The 21,217-nt window shown below is 40.8% G+C and overlaps 1 protein-coding gene across 1 annotated transcript; it reads right to left on the reverse strand.

Annotated features, from left to right (window-relative positions):
- Window positions 1–3,552: 3,552 nt before the first annotated feature.
- Window positions 3,553–20,789, reverse strand: VDAC3 (voltage dependent anion channel 3). The gene is made up of 9 exons (XM_007522752.3): window positions 20,651–20,789; window positions 17,772–17,840; window positions 17,045–17,094; window positions 11,580–11,732; window positions 10,023–10,075; window positions 8,514–8,741; window positions 6,688–6,838; window positions 5,574–5,631; window positions 3,553–4,109 (listed from the first exon to the last, which is right to left on the reverse strand). The coding sequence occupies exons 2-9, from the start codon at window positions 17,836–17,838 to the stop codon at window positions 4,018–4,020; spliced, it is 852 nt and encodes a 283-aa protein (XP_007522814.1). The 5' UTR covers window positions 17,839–17,840; window positions 20,651–20,789; the 3' UTR covers window positions 3,553–4,017.
- Window positions 20,790–21,217: the final 428 nt, after the last annotated feature.

Consider the following 21,217-nt stretch of genomic DNA (forward strand, 5'->3'; position numbering starts at 1 on the left):
TTTATTTATTTATTCCCTTTTGTTGCCCTTGTTGTTTTATTGTTGTAGTTATTATTGTTGTTGTTGTTGGATAGGACAGAGAGAAATGGAGAGAGGAGGGGAAGACAGAGAGGAGGAAAGATAGACACCTGCAGACCTGCTTCACCGCCTGTGAAGGGACTCCCCTGCAGGTGGGGAGCCGGGTTCGAACCGGGATCCTTATGCCGGTCCTTGTGCTTTGCGCCACCTGCGCTTAACCCGCTGTGCTACAGCCCGACTCCCAAATATTTTTATTTTTTTAATTTATTTTTAAAATGTATTTATTCCCTTTTGTTGCCCTTGTTGTTTTATTGTTGTAGTTATTGATGATGATATTGTTATTGATGTCGTTGTTGTTGGATAGGACAGAGAGAAATAGAGAGAGGAGGGGAAGACAAAGAGAGGGAGAGAGACAACTGCAGACCTTCTTCACCGCTTGTGAAGCGACCTCCTGGAAAGTAGGGAACCGGGGGCTTGAATCTGGATCCTTATGGTTTGCGCCAGGTATGCTTAACCCGCTGTGCTATCAACCGACTCCCAATATTTTAATTTTTATTACTGGGTAGATACAGGGAGAAATTGAGGAGAGAGGGAAAGAGACAGAGACACATCTGCAGCTTTCTCCCTGGAGGTGGGGAGGAGCTTGAACCCAGGACCTTGTGCACTGTAATGCGTGTGTAATCAGCTGTAATCAGCTGTAATCAGCTGCACCACCACTTGGCCCTCAATTTATTTCTCCACTTCTTCCATATGGGATTTCCACAAGCAGCATGTCAAAGCCATCTTGACAGCCCACCCATGCTCTTAGTTGTATATTAAATTCTCCAGTAAGACAGAGTGTTGACTGTAAACCATTAATCCCCATTAAAAAGGAAAAAAAGAGTGAATTAGATGCTATGTCCACAGGACAGAACTCTATTGTCTCACTTTTGCCATTCCTATTGTTATAGCCTTTTGTAAAGTGGTAACCCACAAAGATAACTGAGAAAATAGTTATGTGTGACCTATATCACATTTTCCAACATAAGAAGTAGTGATTGGAATTTGGTTTCTAGTAAAGATACTATCTGATGGTGGTGGGGGAAATGTATTGTACTGACACTTTTCAAAAAGTAAATAAATCATGGTCTGGGAGAATGTTGGACTCTCAAGGAGGAGGTCCTGAGTTCAATCCCTGGCAGCACATGTACCAGAGTGAGGTTTAGTTTTCTCTCTCTTCTCCTATCTTTCTCATCAATAAATAAAATATATATATATATTAAAAAGTAACAGGATGGGGTAGACAGCATAATGGTTATGCAAAGAGATCCTCATGCCTGAGACTCCAAAGTCCCAGGTTCAATCCCTCACACCACCATAAGCCAGAGCTGAGAAGTACTCTGGTAAAAATAATAATAATAAATAATAATAATTATCAAACCTACTTGTTGACTCATTCAGAAATTGAGCAAGGAGTTTGAAATCAGATAAATGATTACATAAGAATAGCTCCATCTCGGAGTCGGGCGGTAGCATGCTGGTTAAGTGCACGTGGCGCAAAGCGCAAAGACCCGCATTAGGATCCCGGTTCGAGCCCCCAGCTCCCACCTTCAGGGGAGTTGCTTCACAAGCGGTGAAGCAGGTCTGCAGGTGTCCAAAAAAAAAAAAAAAAAAAGAATAGTTCCATCTCATTGGCAATTAGAAAAATTTGAACAACACCATTTTTACCTCTAAAACTAGCAAAACTGGGAAGCTCGATAACATTGTTATTACAATAGGCGTTGGAAATGAGCATTGTTACTTCCAGTAGAAAAGCTGTGTTGTGGGAAAAGTCATGATGTATTTTTCTGTTGTTCTATGCAAAACCCATAATTCCTTTTCTGACAACCCAACAGAAATCAGTGCCAGATACTGGAAGGGCAATTTTATACTTATCAAATACACATCAACTCTAAATAAATCAGTTGTTTCAGTTCTAGAGAAACTGATCCTACAGAACTAAGAGAAAAGTCACTTGTAATATCACTTTATTTAAAGAGTTGAAAACTGGCCTCTGCTATTGGCCTAGTTACATTTCAAATGTTTAACAGTCGCACAGAACTATGGGAATAGCTGGAAGTGGACAAAGATAAAGCACAGAGATAGTCAATGCCGCATTGTAAGTAACGCAAAAAACTACTCACAGCAGAAAACTGTTAGATCTAAAGTGTCACATGTATATGGAAGCGTGATTAAAACAAGGCAGAGCTTATGGAACTGCAAACCAAGTTAGTGTACTACAAGACAAGATGTGCATTTTAATATTTTGTATGTAGGTATTTATGTCATGTCTAAAGACTGTAAAAATTATCTGCCAGTAGGAAAGAGAGACTGGGAAGAGGAACCAGAATTCTCACTTTTACTCATGTCTAAATTGACTTTTTGCAACCAGTATGTTTTTATATTTGAAAAAATCCCCAAATGATGGCTTTCCAATAAGCCCTGAAGATACTGTAACTGAGTCATTTTAAAAAGAAACTTAAATCTTTTTTATTTTACTTATTTATTATTGGATAGTCAAGAGAGAAACTGAGAGGGGAGGGGGAGATAGAGAGAGAAAGAGACAGAGGGAAACTTGTAGCCCTGCTTTACCACTCAGGAAACTTTCACCCTGCAGATGGAGACCAGGGGCTCGAACCAGCGTCTTTGTGCACTGTAACATGTTCGTTTAACCAGGCGCACCACTGCCTGGCTGAGTCATTTCTTCAACCTATTACTTCCATCCTAGTAATCATAACTATTCCTTGAGTCCAGGAAGAGCAACAGAAGTGCTTCTTTTTTTTAGCATGTCAGGACAGAGAGGAAGGGGGGAAAGGGAGAGAGACAGAGACACCTGCTCAACTGCTTCAACACTCATGAGTCCCCCTCCACCCACTGCGAGTGGGTCTAGGGGCTTGAAGCCGGTCTAGTAATGTGTGTAATGAACCAGGTGAACCACTGCCCGGCCTATTACTGGTCTATTTCTTAGATTATTTCCCCTTTGTACTCTTTTCCTTACCCCTGCTGCCTTTTCACCCACTTACAGCTTCTCTTTCTGAGCTCCTTTACAAAACTACTAGTAATATCACTCTGCTCCACCACAACAGGCTGCAAGCACCTAAACAGATAGGTTTCTGCTCAGCAGAACAAAACTTTTAAGTTCTCTGACAGACTGAAGAGGAGAAACAAGATTGAGGTAAACAAGACAGGCAAGGGTGGGGCTAAGTGGAGGCAGGCCTGGGTAAGTGTACACAGTACAGTGAGCAAGGACCTGGGTTCAAGTCTCCAGTCTGCACTTGTATCAAGGGAGCTTCATGTGCAGTGAAGCAGTCCTGTAGGTGTCTTTTTCTTCCTCTATCCAAACTTAACTGATCAATACATTACACACACACACACATATATGGGAGAGACAGACAGGAGGGCAGGCAACCAGAGAAATACTTCATAGATACACACCTCAGATATAAGCCTCACCTAAGAGGAGTATTTTTGAAGACAAATTACACTATAAGAAAATCACCACTAGAAAGTCAGATGCACATTTATGTTCCAAATGTAATGGGTTTATTTGATCTTACTCTGATGCAAAACCAAAGAGTCCACTATAGCACAGAAACCAATATATTAAAAGATTATGAAAAAGTGATGCAGGACATGCAGGACGTGATGTACAAACTGGAAGATCAGGTCATTTCCTTTATAACATGACACTACATTGTAGCTGAGGAACACATTTAAAATAACACTGTGGAACTGAACTGAAATGTGGCACAAACATGACAACTTCCAGGCATGCCTTCAAGCACCTCCCTTAGAATGGACTTGCGATCTCTAGACTTCAGTGTGGGGAGGATTATAATTCTTTGGAAGAATAAAAAGTTCACACTTTTGAAATTTCACAGAAGAATTTTAAGGCCAAAACATAGTGGGTTCACCTCTCTTCACTTCCAGGGAAAAATATGATACTTTACTCAAAAAAAAAAAAAAAAAAGAAAAATCACATTAAGCTTCTAGTTCAAATCCCAACCCAACCTTGTGACCTCCTGCATTGAAGTTCTTTCCATCAATTAAAGCTGATAAGGTCAGTTTGACTCCTAGGAAGAAGAAAAGACCATGAATACTTGTAACAAGCATTACAATCAGACCTGCATTTTACAGAAACAATGGGTGCAGTCATTGACGTGTACACAGCTGGCTGTAAGAGATCGAAATATCCAGTTCTTACTAACTTGGCACAGGGTTCTCTCTCAGATGACATGGAATGAGTCAGACATGCGTGGCATTTTTTCTTTGACATTGAGAGGTAGGAAGTGATCCTTTATCATGTTTGATGACCGAGGTCCCGGGAGCACCATGCAAGGTTGGTGCTGTGGCATGTCTCTTCTCTCTCATTTCCTATCTCGCTCAACAGTCTATTGATTAATAAAGTGAGTCTGCTGAAAGTGGTGGGACCACACAAGCATGAAGGCCCCGATTATTTAAGTAAGTAAATGATCAACCAAACTCACAAGCCACAGTGACCAAGGTACAGTTTCAAATACAGTGATGGCTAGGAGACAGCTCCCCCAGTAGAGCACATGCTTTACTATGCCTGAGGCCCGAATTTGAGACTCAATCACCACATTCCGGAGAACCACATAAAACAGAAGCAGTGGAGCAGTACTGTGGTATCTCTCCTCTGTCTCTTGAAAACAAACAAAAAAACTACCACAAGAGTCCACAGGGAACAGAAGGATCATCATGGTGGTATGAAGTATGCAGGTGCAAAGTTCCCCAGAAAAAAAACATTTGTTTAAAAAAAAAAAAGACACTTTTAAAATGCAGTCTCAGGGAGCAAACCCAGAGACTCATGTATGTACCACAAAGCCACCTCCCTCATCCAATTTTTCTTTTACTTACTTATCAAAGAGGGAGGAAGAGAGAGATTAAGATCAAAGCACAGCTCTACCACCCATGGATTCCCAGTTTTGCTTTGTTTTTGTCACTGCTGTGCGGTGGCAAAGATCAAACTCAGGGTCTCAAGCATGTGGGGCATGCCATCTATCACGGAGTCACTTTTCCAACCTCCACAAATACTTCGACTGTCTGTTTTTCCACTAGATGACTTCTCAGCTTTGTCTCGTGGTGGTACCAGGGACTGAGCCTGGGACCTTTGAGCCTTGGGCATTAAAGACAGTTGTGTAAACTGCTGTGCTATCTTCCTGGCCCTCCCGTAAATATTTTTAAGCAAAAGTACTTGATCTGTTTTCTATATGAACAGACATATGTTAGAAAATGGTCTTACCAACCTACAATAACTACAGCTTGTCTTGTGGCTCACTTCCATTATATCTCTTATTTTAAAAAAATATTTTATTTATTTATTAATGAGAAAGAGAGAGAAGATACAGATAAAGACCAGAGTACTGCTCAGCTCTAGCTTATGGTGGTGCTGGGGACTGAACTCAGGACTTCAAGAGCCTCAGATAATGAAAGTTTTTGCATAACCATTCGCTGTCTTCCTAGCCCTCTCCATCACCTTCTACCTCCACCCCATTGTTATTCATTTCTTTACTTACCTGGTCGAAGGGTCTGAGTATAACCAAGTCCAATCAGGCTTGCATTATTTACTTTAGCCTAAGATTAGAATATGAAATAAAAAAAAATTCATAAATCCAAGGTAACTACCATGTCCACGCATCAGATTTTCAAAGCTAAATCTCAAATTACTCAAAACTAAAAATTTAAATAGAGGGAGTCAGGCGGTAGCGTAGTGGGTTAAGCGCAGGTGGCGCTAAGCGCATGGACCGACTAAGGATCCCAGTTCAAGTCTCCGGCTCCCCACCTACAGGGGAGTCACTTCACAGGCGGTGAAGCAGGTCTGCAGGTGTCTGTCTTTCTCTCCCACTCTCTGTCTTCCCCTTCACTCTCCATTTCTCTCTGTCCTATCTAACAATGACAACATCAATAACAACTACAACAATAATAAAAAACAAGGGCAACAAAAAGGAAAATAAATAAATATGAAAATTTTAATTAAAAAAAGTTAAATAGATAAATCTTTTAACAAGTCTATAGGATTGGTAGGGATGGCAGAACCTTAAAAATGCAAGCCATGGGCACATTTTCAAAAAACAAAAACAAAACCAAATACATATACAGTATATACCCCTGTATATGAAATTCTGTCAACTGAGAAGCCAGTTTACAACCTCCAATAGTGGTTAAACCGTGAACTCTGATGATCAGGCAGATCTAAGATCAAACCTACAATGCTCTCCTATGTGACTATGTCACCTGACCTCCAGAAAGATACCTCAGCTGATTTGTGAAATGGGAATTAGGGGAAGGCCACTCACTAGAGCATTAAGAATTAAATGAGGTCATTTCCATAACATCCTTAAAGTATTTGAAATTTGAGAATATAGTTATTCCTATTTGGAGTAAGACAAAATAATGGCAAGGGGAATAGTAATCAAATCCCCTGAATTCACAGATAACTTTTGACATAAAAAAGATAAAATATCCTCAGAAGGAACTAGGACGAGAACCCACTTTTGCTGACCTGAGGTTTTTTTGTTTTTTTTTTTTCCATTACACAATGACCAGCTTATTAGAGTTAGTAAAGAACATGCAGACTGAATATGTATCATAACATTAAGTCTCTAAATGTAAATATCAATCTATTCTTACAGATAGAGAGGTTCTACAATCCAGCTTATATTTAGCAGCAATGCCAAAACGGGTATTGTTACTGCCAGCCGTCCAAGCAAGGTTTATTGATGTTTCAATCTTCTCATTCACCTTCTGGTAGATAGACCCTCCAAATTCTGTGCCATCATTCCTGTTGTCATGTTGTAAGAAAATGTCATAAATACCGACTTTGTACTATTGTTAAGATATGGAAACAAATTCTAAAAATATCTAAATGAGAATCTCATGTTGCAAATGGAAATTTTGGGAAAATTCTAGCAGTCTAGACTCCACTAGACAAAACAGTTAACTAAAACCAGTTCTGTTAAGTTTATAGATGCCTAATTTAAACATAGTAACATTTGAGTCTTCAACTTAGCTCCTCCACGGGATAAAATTTTCTTATATGAAATTCAGTCATACACAAAAGCAGAAAACTCTGGGAAATATGATCTGCAGGAGTAGACCCACCTCCTACCCACCCTTCCTTTTTTTTTTTTTTAATTTTCTTTATTTATTCCCTTTTGTTGCCCTTGTTGTTTTATTGCTGCAGTTATTGATGTCGTTGCTGTTGGATAGGACAGAGAGAAATGGAGAGAGGTGGGAAAGACAGAGAGGGGGAGAGAAAGACAGACACCTTCAGACCTGCTTCATCACTTGTGAAGCGACTCCTCTGCAGGTGGGGAGCCAGGGCTCGAACTGGGATCCTCTTTGCACCACCTGCATTTAACCTGCTGTGCTACCACCTGACTTCCCCACCCTTCCTTTCTTAAGGATGAACAATCCCTTTAACAAAATTTACTTTCTACTCCACACTGAACTTGGGAGTCAGGCTTTTTTTTCATTTCTTAAGCTCAAACTCACACTTCATTTTTTTTTTTGGTGTGTACCTTCTATATGCTATTACACACACACACACACACACACACACACACACACACACACACACACACACACACACACACACACACACCCTTGTCGCATTGAGATGTTCAAAGCAGAGTTCAATAAAGACTCTGCAGAAGAAAATATAGTGGTATAAGTATAGAGACAAGGCCAGTTCCAAATTTCATCTGAAACACTACCCTGAAATTAGAAAGCACTCTGCCTACAATACCTACTTTGTACTGCTCCAGAGAAATACCTACATTACTTCTTCAAAACACCCCAGAAATTAGTCCCAAAGTGTTTCTAGTAAGTCTTTCATAAGTGAATCCTCAATAACTTTAGTCATCGGAAGTGAATTAGAGTATCTTTCAGAAAGTACTTTTCAGCACCTCAAATACACAGTTATTTCTTTGGTTTTTTTCTTTCTGGCCATAACAATGCTTAGTAAGCCAGAACAATTCAGATTACTAATAAAGTACAATTTAAAATTTCAGATTCATTTGACCAACAGGTTACAGCCTCCAGCACTCCAGCTTGCTTTGAGGATTTCTGCCACTTCTAAGCATAAGAAGGGGAGCTGAGTTCTGACCACGGGTACTTGAAAATCTCCAGAGAATTAATGGGGATGGTCCACAATGCTAACATCAGGTCTGCGTGTAACCATGTCTAACTCTTCTTCTTAATAATCCAAATTCCAAAGGATCTTCTGTACCAGATGATGACCCATATTCTGGGCTCTTCCATAAATTAAAGAGCTTTTTACCAAGTTTGGGGTACTGAGCAACTCTATTCTTCAAGTGCACTAACCTTTGGTAGTGGCTGATGTCCACCAAAACATAAATGAAAATACCATCACTTCTAGCCTTCTAACATGTTAATAGCTTCCATCTTTAGGGGCAACTGCACTGGCACTAAAGGAATAAAGTATTAACACTCACACATGAGTGTGAAGCTGGAAGTCTGCAGCCTTGTAACCCAGGGCGAAATTATTCTGTGACAGTTTGGATTTTGCTGTGTCAAAACTCATCTGGTAACCAGCAAGCCAACCTTCAAAGGCTAACACAGCCCAGCCATAGATGGTTGGTCCAGAAAAATCTATGTCAACATTACTGCCAAGACTGAAACAATCCCGTTTATAAGAAGCCTTCAATTTCCCACTCTTCTTTCTGTAAAAGACAAACAACACAATGAAAACCACATGACTTTCTTCTACTGTCTGTATAAAGCAAGACCTCCCCCCTCACCCCAATGTAAATGTTTTGGTAATGATATACAAACAATAAAAAAGTGTTTTAAATGACTTAGCTCTATAGATATTATTATAATTATATATATATATTTATATACACACAAACATACACATAATTTTTTCTCTTCCTCACTCTAAGTTCAAATGATAGGGTATTTCATGACTACTATCATGAGAGTATGTCAAAAGCATAAAATAAGTATTCAGTATAATGTTAATAATCTAAATATGTACAGACACAAAAAAACCAAATTTCTTTCAATGTTTCTAAATGTTGACTACTACTACAAAACACCTGAGACACTTCTAAATTCTTAAACTATCATGGAGAAAAGTGTGGAAAACCTCTTAAAACATGACACCCAACTTTTTTTTTTTTCCTTTAACCACAGCACTGCTCAGTTCTGGCTATTGGTTCCCATGAATCAAACTTGGGTTGTCTCCCATGCAAGGCCTATATCCTATCACTGAAATCAGCTCACAGTGGTCCTTTATACATGCCTGTTATGAGAGCATTTGTCCTGAGGATAACCACAGAGTGGCCGCCTGTCGCAATGAAGAAAAATGTCACTTTGCTTTCACCTGGTGATTCTGTGCTGTCAATGTGAGCACTGGCCCTTATTAGGCAGCTAAGATGCAACACAGTACTTGTTTGCTTATGCCATCTCAGGGTTTCATTGCTCCAGGTCGACTTTTTCAGAGAGAAGAACACAGATAGATGGTGAGGGTGACACCACAACAGTGAGGATTTCCCTGGAACAGTGAAACCAGGTCCTCAATTTTAAGTCACACACATGGAAAGTAGGCACCCTTCCGTGCGAGCTATCTTAATCACCCAATTTCTGTTTTCTTGGTGGAAGAAATTGTGGGAGAGAAGTTGGAAGACTTCACTGTACTACTTCAGGCCTTGCTAAACCCCAAAGTTTTGTTTTGTTCTTAAACAGCTCTCTCTTTAAACTAGATTTTCTAAGTTTCTGTACATCTGTTCAACTTTCAAGTCAAAATTGATCCTGCTTAAGGAAGTTAGTCTTTCTCTTTTTACTGAGCATGTTGTGTCTCAAATATTCTTAAGAGCAATTCCCTAGGTTCTTCCTATATCTAAAGTTTCCATCTAAACTTTCCATCACAACTCCCTAATTAAACTCCTTTAGTCCTACTGACTACAGAAACAATTCAGAAACGGGGTTTGGATAGTTACCCTGTGTTCGGTACAAATATGGTATCAAGAGTCAGTTTCAATCCTTCAGCCAACTGAAAAATAAAAATTAAAATTAGCAATTAGTTATCTTCAAATCTTTTTTGACTCAAGAAACCAATTCTAAAGTTTTCTCTAATTTTCTAACAAAAAGGGAAATCATTAAGTAAAAAAGTAGAAATTTAATAAATTACCTCTGCATAATTCCCAACCTTCCACTCCCTAGGCTTTATCATAATTCTCTCATCAAAATGTTTATGTCAAATCCTAATACAGCCTATACTATAAAAAGTAGTACAAAAGGAAAAAAAAAACAAAACAAGATACTCCTGAAACTACTGTAATGAGATAAACTGACATTTAACAAGTGAACCTAAGTAATTTATTTAGATCACCTACATTATCTTTCAGTAGTAGAGTAATAGCTTATAGACCAGAGATGGAGAACACCTGGCCCACAGGGTGGATATAGCCCAGGGAATCATTTAGTTTGACCCTGCCAAGACAACCGGAGTTTTTTCCATAGTAACATTAAGTGCTGCTGATAATTTTTAAGCTGACAATTTGGAATGGCCCAAGAATGTTATTATAAACATCTAAATGACCCTTGGCAGGAAAAGGGTTCTACACCTGTTCAGAGACATAGTACCCTGCGGTCCGGAAGGTGGCACAGTGGATAAGGCATTGACTTCTCAACCGTGAGGTCCCAAGTTCAATCCCTGGCAGCACATGTACCAGAGTGATGTCTGGTTCTTTCTCTCCTCTCTCATGAATAAATAAATAAATAAATTCTAAAAAAAAAAAAATCTTCAAAGACATAGTACCCACAAAGTCAGCACTCAATAACTTATTTGCTGACAGATTTCTTTGAAAACACTATATAATTTTAGAAACTTTTTTCTATGTTGCCTATTTTACAATTACAAAATGAAATTCAATTGACTCATTAACATATTTTAGTCTGGGGGTCAGGAGGTAGCGCAGCGGGTTAAACACACGTGGTGCGAAGCACAAGGACCAGCAGAAGGATCCCGGCTGGGAGCCCCTGGCTCCCCACCTGTAGAGGAGTCGCTTCACAGGCAGTGAAGCAGGTCTACAGGTGTCTATCTTTCTCTCCTCCTCTGTTTTCCCCTCCTATCTCCATTTCTCTGTTCTATCCAACAACAACATCAATAAAAGTAGTAATAATTACAACAATAAAACAACCAGGGCAACAAAAGGGAAAAAATGGCCTTCAGGAGCAGTGGATTCGTGGCACCGAGCCCCAATAACCCTGGAGGCCAAAAAAAAAAAAAAAAAAACATATTTTGGTCTACCCAAGAAAGGCTCACCTATCTAGCAAAACAAGAAGACCTAGTCAAAACAAAGATTAAAATGGTTAACTGTGTACTCACAAGGCCTTGTTGTCTAGAAACATTAACACGTGACCAAAAAAGCCTCATGCAGAGAACTGATATAACTACAAGATAAACTATAAGATCTTATTCAAATTACGGTTTGTTGATCATTTAACTGCAGGATAAGTTTGACTTACAACTAACTTCTAATGATTTTTCTTACCTTATTCTCCAAAGAGATTTCTGTCCCAAGAGTATTATCTGTGTTCCATTTCTGAGTGAAGGTAAGTCCGTACTTACAGATCTTATATTTAGTCTCTAGGTTGCCCGACGCTTTCCCTGTATCAGTGTAAGCATGACCAGAAGTCGAAAATTCCTGGTAAGAGAAAATATTTTAAAATTAGATCACCAATAGAAAATATCCATCTCAAAAAGTAGCATTCAATGTATTAGAAACCAATAAAACAGGAGTCTGGCGGTAGTGCATTGGGTTAAGCGCACATGGCACGAAGCACAAAGGCTGGCTTAAAGATCCCAGTTTGAGCCCCCGGCTCCCCACCTGCAGGGGAGTCGCTTCACATGCAGTGAAGCAGGTCTGCAGGTGTCTGTCTTCCCCTCCTCTCTCCATTTCTCTTCTGTCCTATCTAACGACGACATCAATAACAACAATAACTTAATAACAATAAAAAGGGCAACAAAGGGAAAATAAATATATATAAATATAAAATAAAAAAAGAAAATAGAAAAAAATTTTTTTACCATAACCCAACACTACAGCAACTTTCTAGCTCTGAAAATTTTAACATTTATTTATTTACTTATTTTTGTAGTGCCTGCGGCTCATACATGTGCTTTTTCACTACTCTCTGGTTGACTTTCTCGTTCTTTTCATTTCAAATGCACACACAGAGCACAGGGGAGTCCCCATAGCACTGGATTGTGCCTGGTGCCAAGGCACTTCCCTGTAGTATGGGAGCTAGAACCTGGGCCACTCACACACAGCAAGACTTACTACAAAATGAGTTACCCCTCAGCCCCTTAGCCTATTTTAGATCTTTTGATCCTTTTAGCTTTTTTCATAATTCTTGTCCCATATATTCTTATTCAGTTGACATCTCATCTTTTTAAAGATTAATTTATTAATGAGTGAGAGAAAGAAGAGAAACGAAAGAAGAGCAGCATTCAGGACCACATGTTTGCAGGCCCAGCATTCTAACCACTGCACCTCCCAGCCATTGAAGTGGAACCTGAAGTTCTCTCCTTTAAAAGAAAAGCAATGCAGCTGGGTGGTGGCCCACCTGGTTGAGCGCATGTTACAGTGCACAAGGACCCAGGTTCAAGTCCCCTGGTCCCCCTACCTGCAGGGGGGAAGGCTTTGCAAGTGGTGAAGCAGGGCTACAGGTGTCTCTCTCTCCATCTCTATCACCACCTCCCTTCTCAATTTCTGGCTGTCTCTATCCAATAAATAAATAAAGATAATTTAAAAAAAAAAAAAGGAATGCAACCAAAGTAGCAGTACGGCTGCAGAGCACAGGACACATTATAATTTATGTATGCATAAAGTCCAAGTTCATTCCATGGCACCATATATACCAGTGTGATGCTGCGATCCTCCCCCTTCTTTGCCACTAGGGTTATTACTGGGGCTCAGTGCCTGCACTATGAATCCACCACTCTGTGGCCTTTTTTCCCATTTTTTTTCTTGCTATTTTTATTTGACAGGACAGAGAGAAACTGAAAGGGGAGAAGAGACAGAAAGGGGGAGAGAAAGATAGACATCTACAGGCCTACTTCACTGCACATGAAGTGTCCTCGCTGTAGGTGGGGTGCAGGGGCTCGAACCTGGGTCCTTGCACATGGTGATATGTGCGCTTAACTGGATGTGCCACCAACCAGCCTTCTCCTTCCTTCATTTTAGTAAGTATTTTTAAATAAATAAAATTTAAAAATAAAATTAAAAATGCCTTTACAGGGGGCTGGACAGTAGTGGTGCACCTGGTTTGAGTGCACATGTCATCATGTGTGAGAACCCAGGTTCAAATCCCCTCCCTACCCGCAGTGGGGATGCTTCATGAACAAGCAGCAGGTCTGCAGGTGTCTATTATTCTTCCTCCCTCTATGCCCCCTCCACTCAGATTTCTCTCTGTCCTACCAAGTAAAATAGAAACGGAAAAAAAAAATGGCCACCAGGAGCAATAGATTTGTAGTGATGGCACTGAGCTCCAGTGATTATCCTGATGAAAAAAAAAAAGAAAGAAAGAAAGAAAGGAAAAAAAAAAGCAAGCCTCTTCTAAAAATTAAAACTTTTGTTATGTGTACAGCTCACTGCCTGAGTCTGGTGCCCACATAGTAGAGGCAGATACACTGCTATAGTGTCTTTCCCTCTGTCTCTAGCTTCTGATCTGGAGCAGAGAAACCCTGGTTACAACAACAACAACAAAATAAAACCATTTGAATCATAAACATTTTACTTTCTTGACCTAAAATGAATAATCAGTTCTCTTTGATACCTTTTATACTGCTAATTATTTATAAAGCCCTTAGACATTCCAAAAACATGAGAAATAATATTCTATTTTTTTTCAGAATGTCAGAATTTTACTGTATTTGAATTTTAATTGTGGTAAAAGATACTTAACATAAATTTTACCATTCTAGGTGGCATTACATGAGTATACTCATACTACTGTGAAAACTGTATTGCTCTTGCTCACAAATCTATGTGTAAAACTTGCAACATAAACAATCTCAGTGGTCCGGGAGGTGGTGCAGTGGCTAAAGCACTGGATTCTCAGGCATGAGGGCCTGAGTTCAATCTCTGGCAGCACATATACCAGAGTGGTGTCTGGTTCGTTCTCTCTCTCTCTCCCTCTCCTTCTGTCTTCATGAATAATTAAAAAAAACAAACTCAGTACTTGAAAAGTATTTTTCACAGTAAAATGCAATGTTCCAACTAATCCCTCTTTCTTTCTCATCTGCCTTTTAAAGTGTTCTTTATCGAATAGTTACACAGGGCCTTCAAATATACCCTTCTCCTTTGTTAGATGTCCTTCAGTCATATGATAGGAATAATTAGAAATAGATCTCCTTGTAGGTAAAAGCAAACAGTCAACACCTGCCACTGACAATCTATGAACTGTCAAGGGAAAACCCATTCTGATTGGACCTGCTTTTAAAGAACATTTCTGAAAGGCTGCCAACAGTAATAAAATGTTCCCGACCCTGACCAGTTATGCTTCATTGCCTGAAACATGAATCCTCCCATAAGCAGGCACACCCTGCTCCCTGACTTCTAGTCCTACAGGCAGATGAAGCAACTGGGAAACTGTGATCTGTTTATCAACACCACACAGCAAGTCTGCAAAGAGTATCACACTGTACATTTAGAGCAAGGCCTTAGTTAAAAAAAAAAAAAGATAAAATGCTAGTCATGGTAAAATGTGCTCAAACTATTTAATATAACAACACCTCCAGTAGACCCAACTGCTTACTCTGCGTTCTGTTGTTGTTACTTGTTTTTACATTTACCTTTCAAAGAAAGACCTGAAAGTATAGCTTTAGGTGTTAAAAATTTTGTATGCAATAAAATTTAGGTTAAAAGGTATCTATCCTGCTTTTTCTGGCCTGCATTATCCATTCACTGCTTACGAGTTATGCACTTCTAGTATGTAAAATACTACCAGAAGTACAAATCCTACAGAGGAAGGAATAAGTTGAGCTCCAGAGAATCAGAATTATTTCAGCTTTTGTCCAATTTCATAATTACACCCAACAGTGCAAAACACACTTCTAACATGCACATATTATCTACAATTCTACATTAAGTACTGGTAAGCAACGATCACAAAAGTAAATAGGTGGCATGTGATTAAAAATGTCAAGATCCAGTCTAAGAAATCTAGAGCAATAGATGAGGTTTACGAGTCATACCAAAGACAAAAACAGTCATAAAAACAAGAAACAAAAAAACGCTGTTTGTCTTACCATCTGAATGAATACCACCGCAGCAAAAGAAGGAGATAAAATTTTAGTTGAAGATTTTTGCAACACAAACCCAATTCGAGCAAATTCTGAAACCCTACTCAAAATTAATATACATTTTCCATGTTAACATAACTATATATGCCCATCCAAATAGGTTAGCTTTATTTTATTTATCTACTAGAAAAATCAAGGAAAGAGTGATACATGACAAACCAGGCTAATATGGGTGGTAGCACACCCAGTTAAATGCATGTTGCCATACTCAAAGACCCGGGTTCAAGCCCCTTATCCCCACCTGCAGGGGGAAAGCTTCACAAGCAGTGAAGCAGGGTTGCAGGTATCATTCTATATTTCTCTCCTTCTCCATCCCCCTTCCTTCTCAATTTCTCTCTGTCCTATCAAATAGTTAAAAATATATATATTAAAGTATAAGATATAATTCACGTCCAGTGCTCTAATTAAATAAATAAAATTGTTCAGAAATAAAAGTTGCTCTGGTTTAATCAGGCAAATACCAGAAAAGATATGCCAATAATAATAATAATGAATAAATCAGAGATGAGTGCAATCTACTTATGGAGATTTATTGAGTAAAAGCGCTAGTTAAAAATCTGTCCATTTACTCTTTAGTACAGTCTTTACTTCCAATAAAAAAAGGCTTTATGAGCATCAGTTAAGAACTACAGACTAGCAGGAGGTGATGCAATGGATAAAGTGATGGGACCTTCAAGCTTAAGGTTCTGAATCCAATCTCTGGCACTGCATGCGCCAGAGTGATGTTCTGGTTCTCTTCCTCTAATAAGTCTTTAAAAAAGACAAACACACGGGAGTCGGGCGGTAGCACCGCGGGTTAAGCGCACGTGACGCAATGCCTAAGGACCTGCATAAAGATCCCGGCTCCAGCCCCAGCTCCCCACTCCCCAGCAGGGGAGTTGCTTCACAGGCGGTGAAGCAGGTCTGCAGATGTCTCTCTTCTTCTCTATCTCCCCCTTCTCTCTCAATTTTCTCTCTGTCTCTATCCAATAACAAATAAATAATAAAAAAAATTTAAAAAAAAAGACAAACACACACAAAACCAAAACAAAAAAAACTGTAGACTAGTCTTCAGCATGCATTCTGCATTTGCGTCAACTAATCATGGAGATGAAAACATCTTTTTTTAAAATGGCAATAACTCATTAATGTAACTAGAAATTTCAGTGTCCATATATAAGTTCATAAAAATATGAAGATATGAGTTAACATACAAACACACACACAATCTTCTAAAAGTAAGACTTAGTCAACACCCATGTTCAGCAGGGAAGCAATTACAGAAGCCAGACCTTCTACCTTCTGCATCCAGTAATGACCTGGGGTCCATACTCCCAGAGGGATAAAGAATAGGAAAGCTATCAGGGAATGGGATGGGATACAGAGTTCTGATGGTGGGAACTGTGTGGACTTGTATCCCCCTTACCCTACAGTTTTGTGTTTCCTTTTTATAATAAATAAATACATACATACATAAATAAAGTAAGTAAGACTTAGTAAAGATGCCCACTGAAATTTCTGACAGGAGGGCAAAACTTTAAGACAGAAAACCATAAGAGAGCACAGTGCCGAAAGTATGCTGTTTCACAAAACTAGACTATGCATGATGTTCAAATAGGTTCCTTTAAGTTAATTCTAGCACCGTTATTTAAAAATATATTAAGTACTCACCACTCCACTACAAGACTTGGTTCTCAGATCTATTTTGACCATACCAAAACCTAGACACAGAAACAAAAAATATAGTAGTATGTAAAGTGTGGCATTCACACCAGTTTTTTACAACTTAGATATTATGAAAATAATCCACAACATCTTCCGTGTGGAAAATATACACTCCTTGTTCGGTGAGAGTTACATGAGGAACTGAATTACAACAAAATAAAATAGAATTTTTAGGCCTCTCAAAATAATACATAAAGTCAAATATGTGAGTTAAAGAACAAATGAACGAACAAATACGCAGTAGTTTAAGGAACAAAATTAGATAATGTTACACAGCCACCAATTTAAATATATAGTTACTATCAGCAGTTAACAAAAACCAAGCATAACCAGCACAAAAGATACTGCCATTATTAGAGGGTAAAGATATACCCTAATGTTAACTGTCTCCAGGGTAACACATAATCATAAATACTGAAGGCATTTTTCTGTTTCAACGATGATACAAAATATGCTTATATAAACATGTATACAACACTTTTAGTTCTTGTAGGCTAGTACTCTGCTCTAATGAACAAAACTCAAATAAGATGCTAGTACCTATTCCTGCAGGTCTTGTACATTAGATTAATGTTGACTTAATCTTATTTTACTGGAACACTATCTTGCAAATAGCAGTCACTCAATACTAACCCTTAAGCAAAATTGAAAATTTACAATTTAGTATTCTTACCATAGCCTTTGTTGAAAACATCCTTGGCAGCCTTCCCAAGGTCACAGTAAGTCGGTGTGTTACACATTTCTTATGAAGAGAAATGGTCCAGGACAAAGAAGTAAAAGATAATCTGTTAGTATTCACACGCAGTTCTTCTACAGTTTAATCCTGTGAGGAGAGATAACGGTTTTTTCCCCCTCTATATCATTAGTGTTTACACACTAAGAGAAGACACTCTGCTCCTTTAGAAAGATCACTCCAGAAGAGAGGCCAGTTCATGAGTTTCATAAAGAGGTCAAACTTTTTCTCACTACATTTCACAGGAAAGAAATGTCTCAGGGTGTGAAGAAGATGCTTTATCAATTTAGACCTTTTACTTAAAAATAAATAAAAATTTACATTAGAGAGGCATTTCCTGGGCTACTTTAAAGCCAAAGAGCTGTAAAAGGTGAAAAGGCAAGTTTATAAGAAGCTGTAAAAACAGCTGCACAGGGAGTCCAGTGGTAGCACAGCAGGTTAAACGCTGGTGGCAGAAAGTGCAAGGACTGGAGGAAGAATCCCAGTTCGAGGCCCGGCTCCCCACCTGCAGGGGAGTCGCTTCACAGGCGGTAAAGCAGGTCTGCAGGTGTCTCTCTTTCTCTTCCCCTCTGTCTTCCCCTCCTCTCTCCATTTCTCTCTGTCCTATCCCAACAACAACAACATCAATAATAATTACAACAATAAAACAAGGACAAACAACAAAAGGGAATAAATAAAAAAATTTTTAAAACTCCAAAAAAAAAAAAAAGCTGCACAAAGGTCTTCAAGATTAACATTTTTGCTATTCTTAAATTCCGCTCTTAACAAGTCACCATACTGGTGGAAATGTATCCAGCTAGAATAAAATCTCACCCATAAACCAGAAATAGAATAGATCCTACCTGTAGTAATCGGCTTACTGAAAATCAGAATACAAACTGAACTTAAAGCCTTAAAAACCACTATGTGTCTGAACTTGTCATCTTGCCTTAGAATTCACCCAGCTGTTCTACTGTCAATAACTTCACATCAAAATACTCAGCCCTAGCAACACTGTCTAACATATCATTTGTACAGGAATTCGTAGAAAAGCATTTTTCCCTGTAGCCTTCACAAGCCACTTGTAACCAAAAGGCCCTCAAACAGCTTCACTAGCTGAATCACCATATTACAAAAGTCCAGGACACCGGCCTTGGCAATTACAATGTCTGAACTATTCATACAAAGTGTGCTATACGATGTTTATATTAAATATACTATATATTATATAGAACACAACACTTAATTTATATTTATCCTAAGTCTTAATCAGCTCTTTCGCTAAAATTCTACCTGACCATAGTACTTATGATGCACTTAATTTTGAATTCATTCAACCGAAACCTGTCAAACATGTTGCAACAGAATAATACTTGTGATCATAAATGATGCCGATATCTGTTGCAATTCTGGCAGAAATCTATAATTCGCAGAGGCAAGTATTAAAAAAAAAGCAGGGAGTGACGGGCGGTAGTGCAGCGGGTTAAGCGCAGGTGTCACAAAGCTGCGTAAGGATCCCGGTTCGAGCCCCCGATCCCCACCTGCAGGAGGTGAAGCAGTTCTACCTGCAGGTGTCTTCTCTTTCTCTCCCCGTGTCTGTCTTCCCCTCCTCTCTCCATTTCTCTCTGTCCTATCCAACAAAGACAACAATAATAGTAACACCACCACCAATAAACAACAAGGAAGGGCAACAAAAGGGGGAAAAATGGCCTCCAGGAGCAGTGGATTTGTAGCGCAGGCACCGAGCCCCAGCAATAACCCTGCAGGCAAAAAAAAAAAAAAAGAAAAAAAAAAAAGCAAGCACCATGCATTCAAATAGAAATGTCAAGGCTTCTGCCTGAGGCTCCAAGGACCCAGGTTCAATTCCCCCGCGCCACCATAAACCAGAGCTGAGCATTATTTTCGGGGAAGGCAAAGGGTAGGAGGCAAGGGAAAGAAAAGGAAAAAAAGGAAAGCGGGAGGAAAGGAAGGAAAGCGAGAAAGAAAAATGCCACGGTTTTAGAATCTCAAATGTTCCCAAATGCAACCTCTTGAGACAAATCACAACCTTTCAGCCTATTGCTTCATTTTTTTTTTCTTTTAAGACTCCCTATGAATACACTGTAGCTTTGCTTAGTGTACTCGCTCAGCTCAATCCAGCTTACTTCAAGCTGATTTCTCTTTTTTCCAGGCCCGTGGTTCTGCTGGAGAGAAAGGCACGGCCGGTTTAATGACCCAGCAAATAAACAGACACACATCGCGAAGATGCGGCGCCTGGATGCTGCTGGAGGGATGAAGCCGCGATCACAGGCTTCTCTGAGATGCAACTTGCACTTTGCAGACGCGCACCTGGTCCCCGGGCTGCATATGCTCGAGGCGCGCCGGGCCGGGGAGGTCCGGCGGGCACAGCTGTGCTCGCCCCACATCTGGCAGCCGCGGCCCCTTCCGCGCCCCCCCCACCCCCCGGCCCAGCACCTGCCCTCCAAACGTGGGGCGCGGACCTGCCCCCGACACTGCACGGAGAATTCCAGACAGGAAGCTGCGGGCGGGGCGGCGGGTTTTGGGGGGAGGTTCGACGATCCAACAACTTCCCTAGAAACCGACCTCCAGCCCGGCCCGGCGCCGAGTCAGCCCCGCGGGGCGGCCGGGAGGCGGCGGCTCCACCAGCCGCGGCGCCCGAGCAGCAAGGTCCCCTCTGCCCTCCGCCGCCGGCCGGGCCCGCGCCCCGTTAGGCTGCCCTCTCCCTCCGGCGCCCTCCGTTAGGCCCACCTCCCGTCGGGAGCCCCCTGCTCGGCGGCAGCGGCCCCTGCTCCCCCGCCCGCCCAGCGACGTCCCGGGGCCGCGGCCTGGGGTCCCCTCACCTCCAGCCTGAGGGTCTTATCTCCGCTCGGCTAGGGCAACGCTGAAGGTCTTCTTCAAACCAACGCCGTCCGCGCCTGCGCGGCTTCGCTCCCCACCCCGAGGCGCCTGCGCGCCCCTACCTCCCCCTCCCGCGCCGCGTTTGCGCCGTAGGGTCGCGCCGGGATCGCGCGCCGCGGGTCGGACTGCGGAGAGGAGCAGCTGAGGCGAGCCAACACCACCAACTGTCCGGCGGCGTGTATGTGTGCGTGTACGTGTGCGTGTGGTGTGCGCGTGCGCGGAGAGCCCAGCGCGCAGGTGGTTGGGGCCAGGGGGACTGCACCTTTGTCCGTGAAGGGGGGGGGGGGGCGGGTGGCAGCTCTCGCGAGATCATTCTGGAAGTTATTAGTTACTGTTGCCATGGGAGGGGCTGCAGGGATGATGGGCGGACGAGACCCGGACCCTTCTCCAGCTGGATGCTCAGGCCGGGACGGAGAGAACCGCATGATGCTTGCCAGGCGCATGTTTCACGGCTCTTTATGGAAATTTCATCTCCGACTGGCTAAAACATAGGAATGTGAGACTCTTAG

This window comes from Erinaceus europaeus, chromosome 2, assembly GCF_950295315.1.
Source record: "Erinaceus europaeus chromosome 2, mEriEur2.1, whole genome shotgun sequence".
In the NCBI taxonomy this organism is placed as follows: domain Eukaryota; kingdom Metazoa; phylum Chordata; class Mammalia; order Eulipotyphla; family Erinaceidae; genus Erinaceus; species Erinaceus europaeus.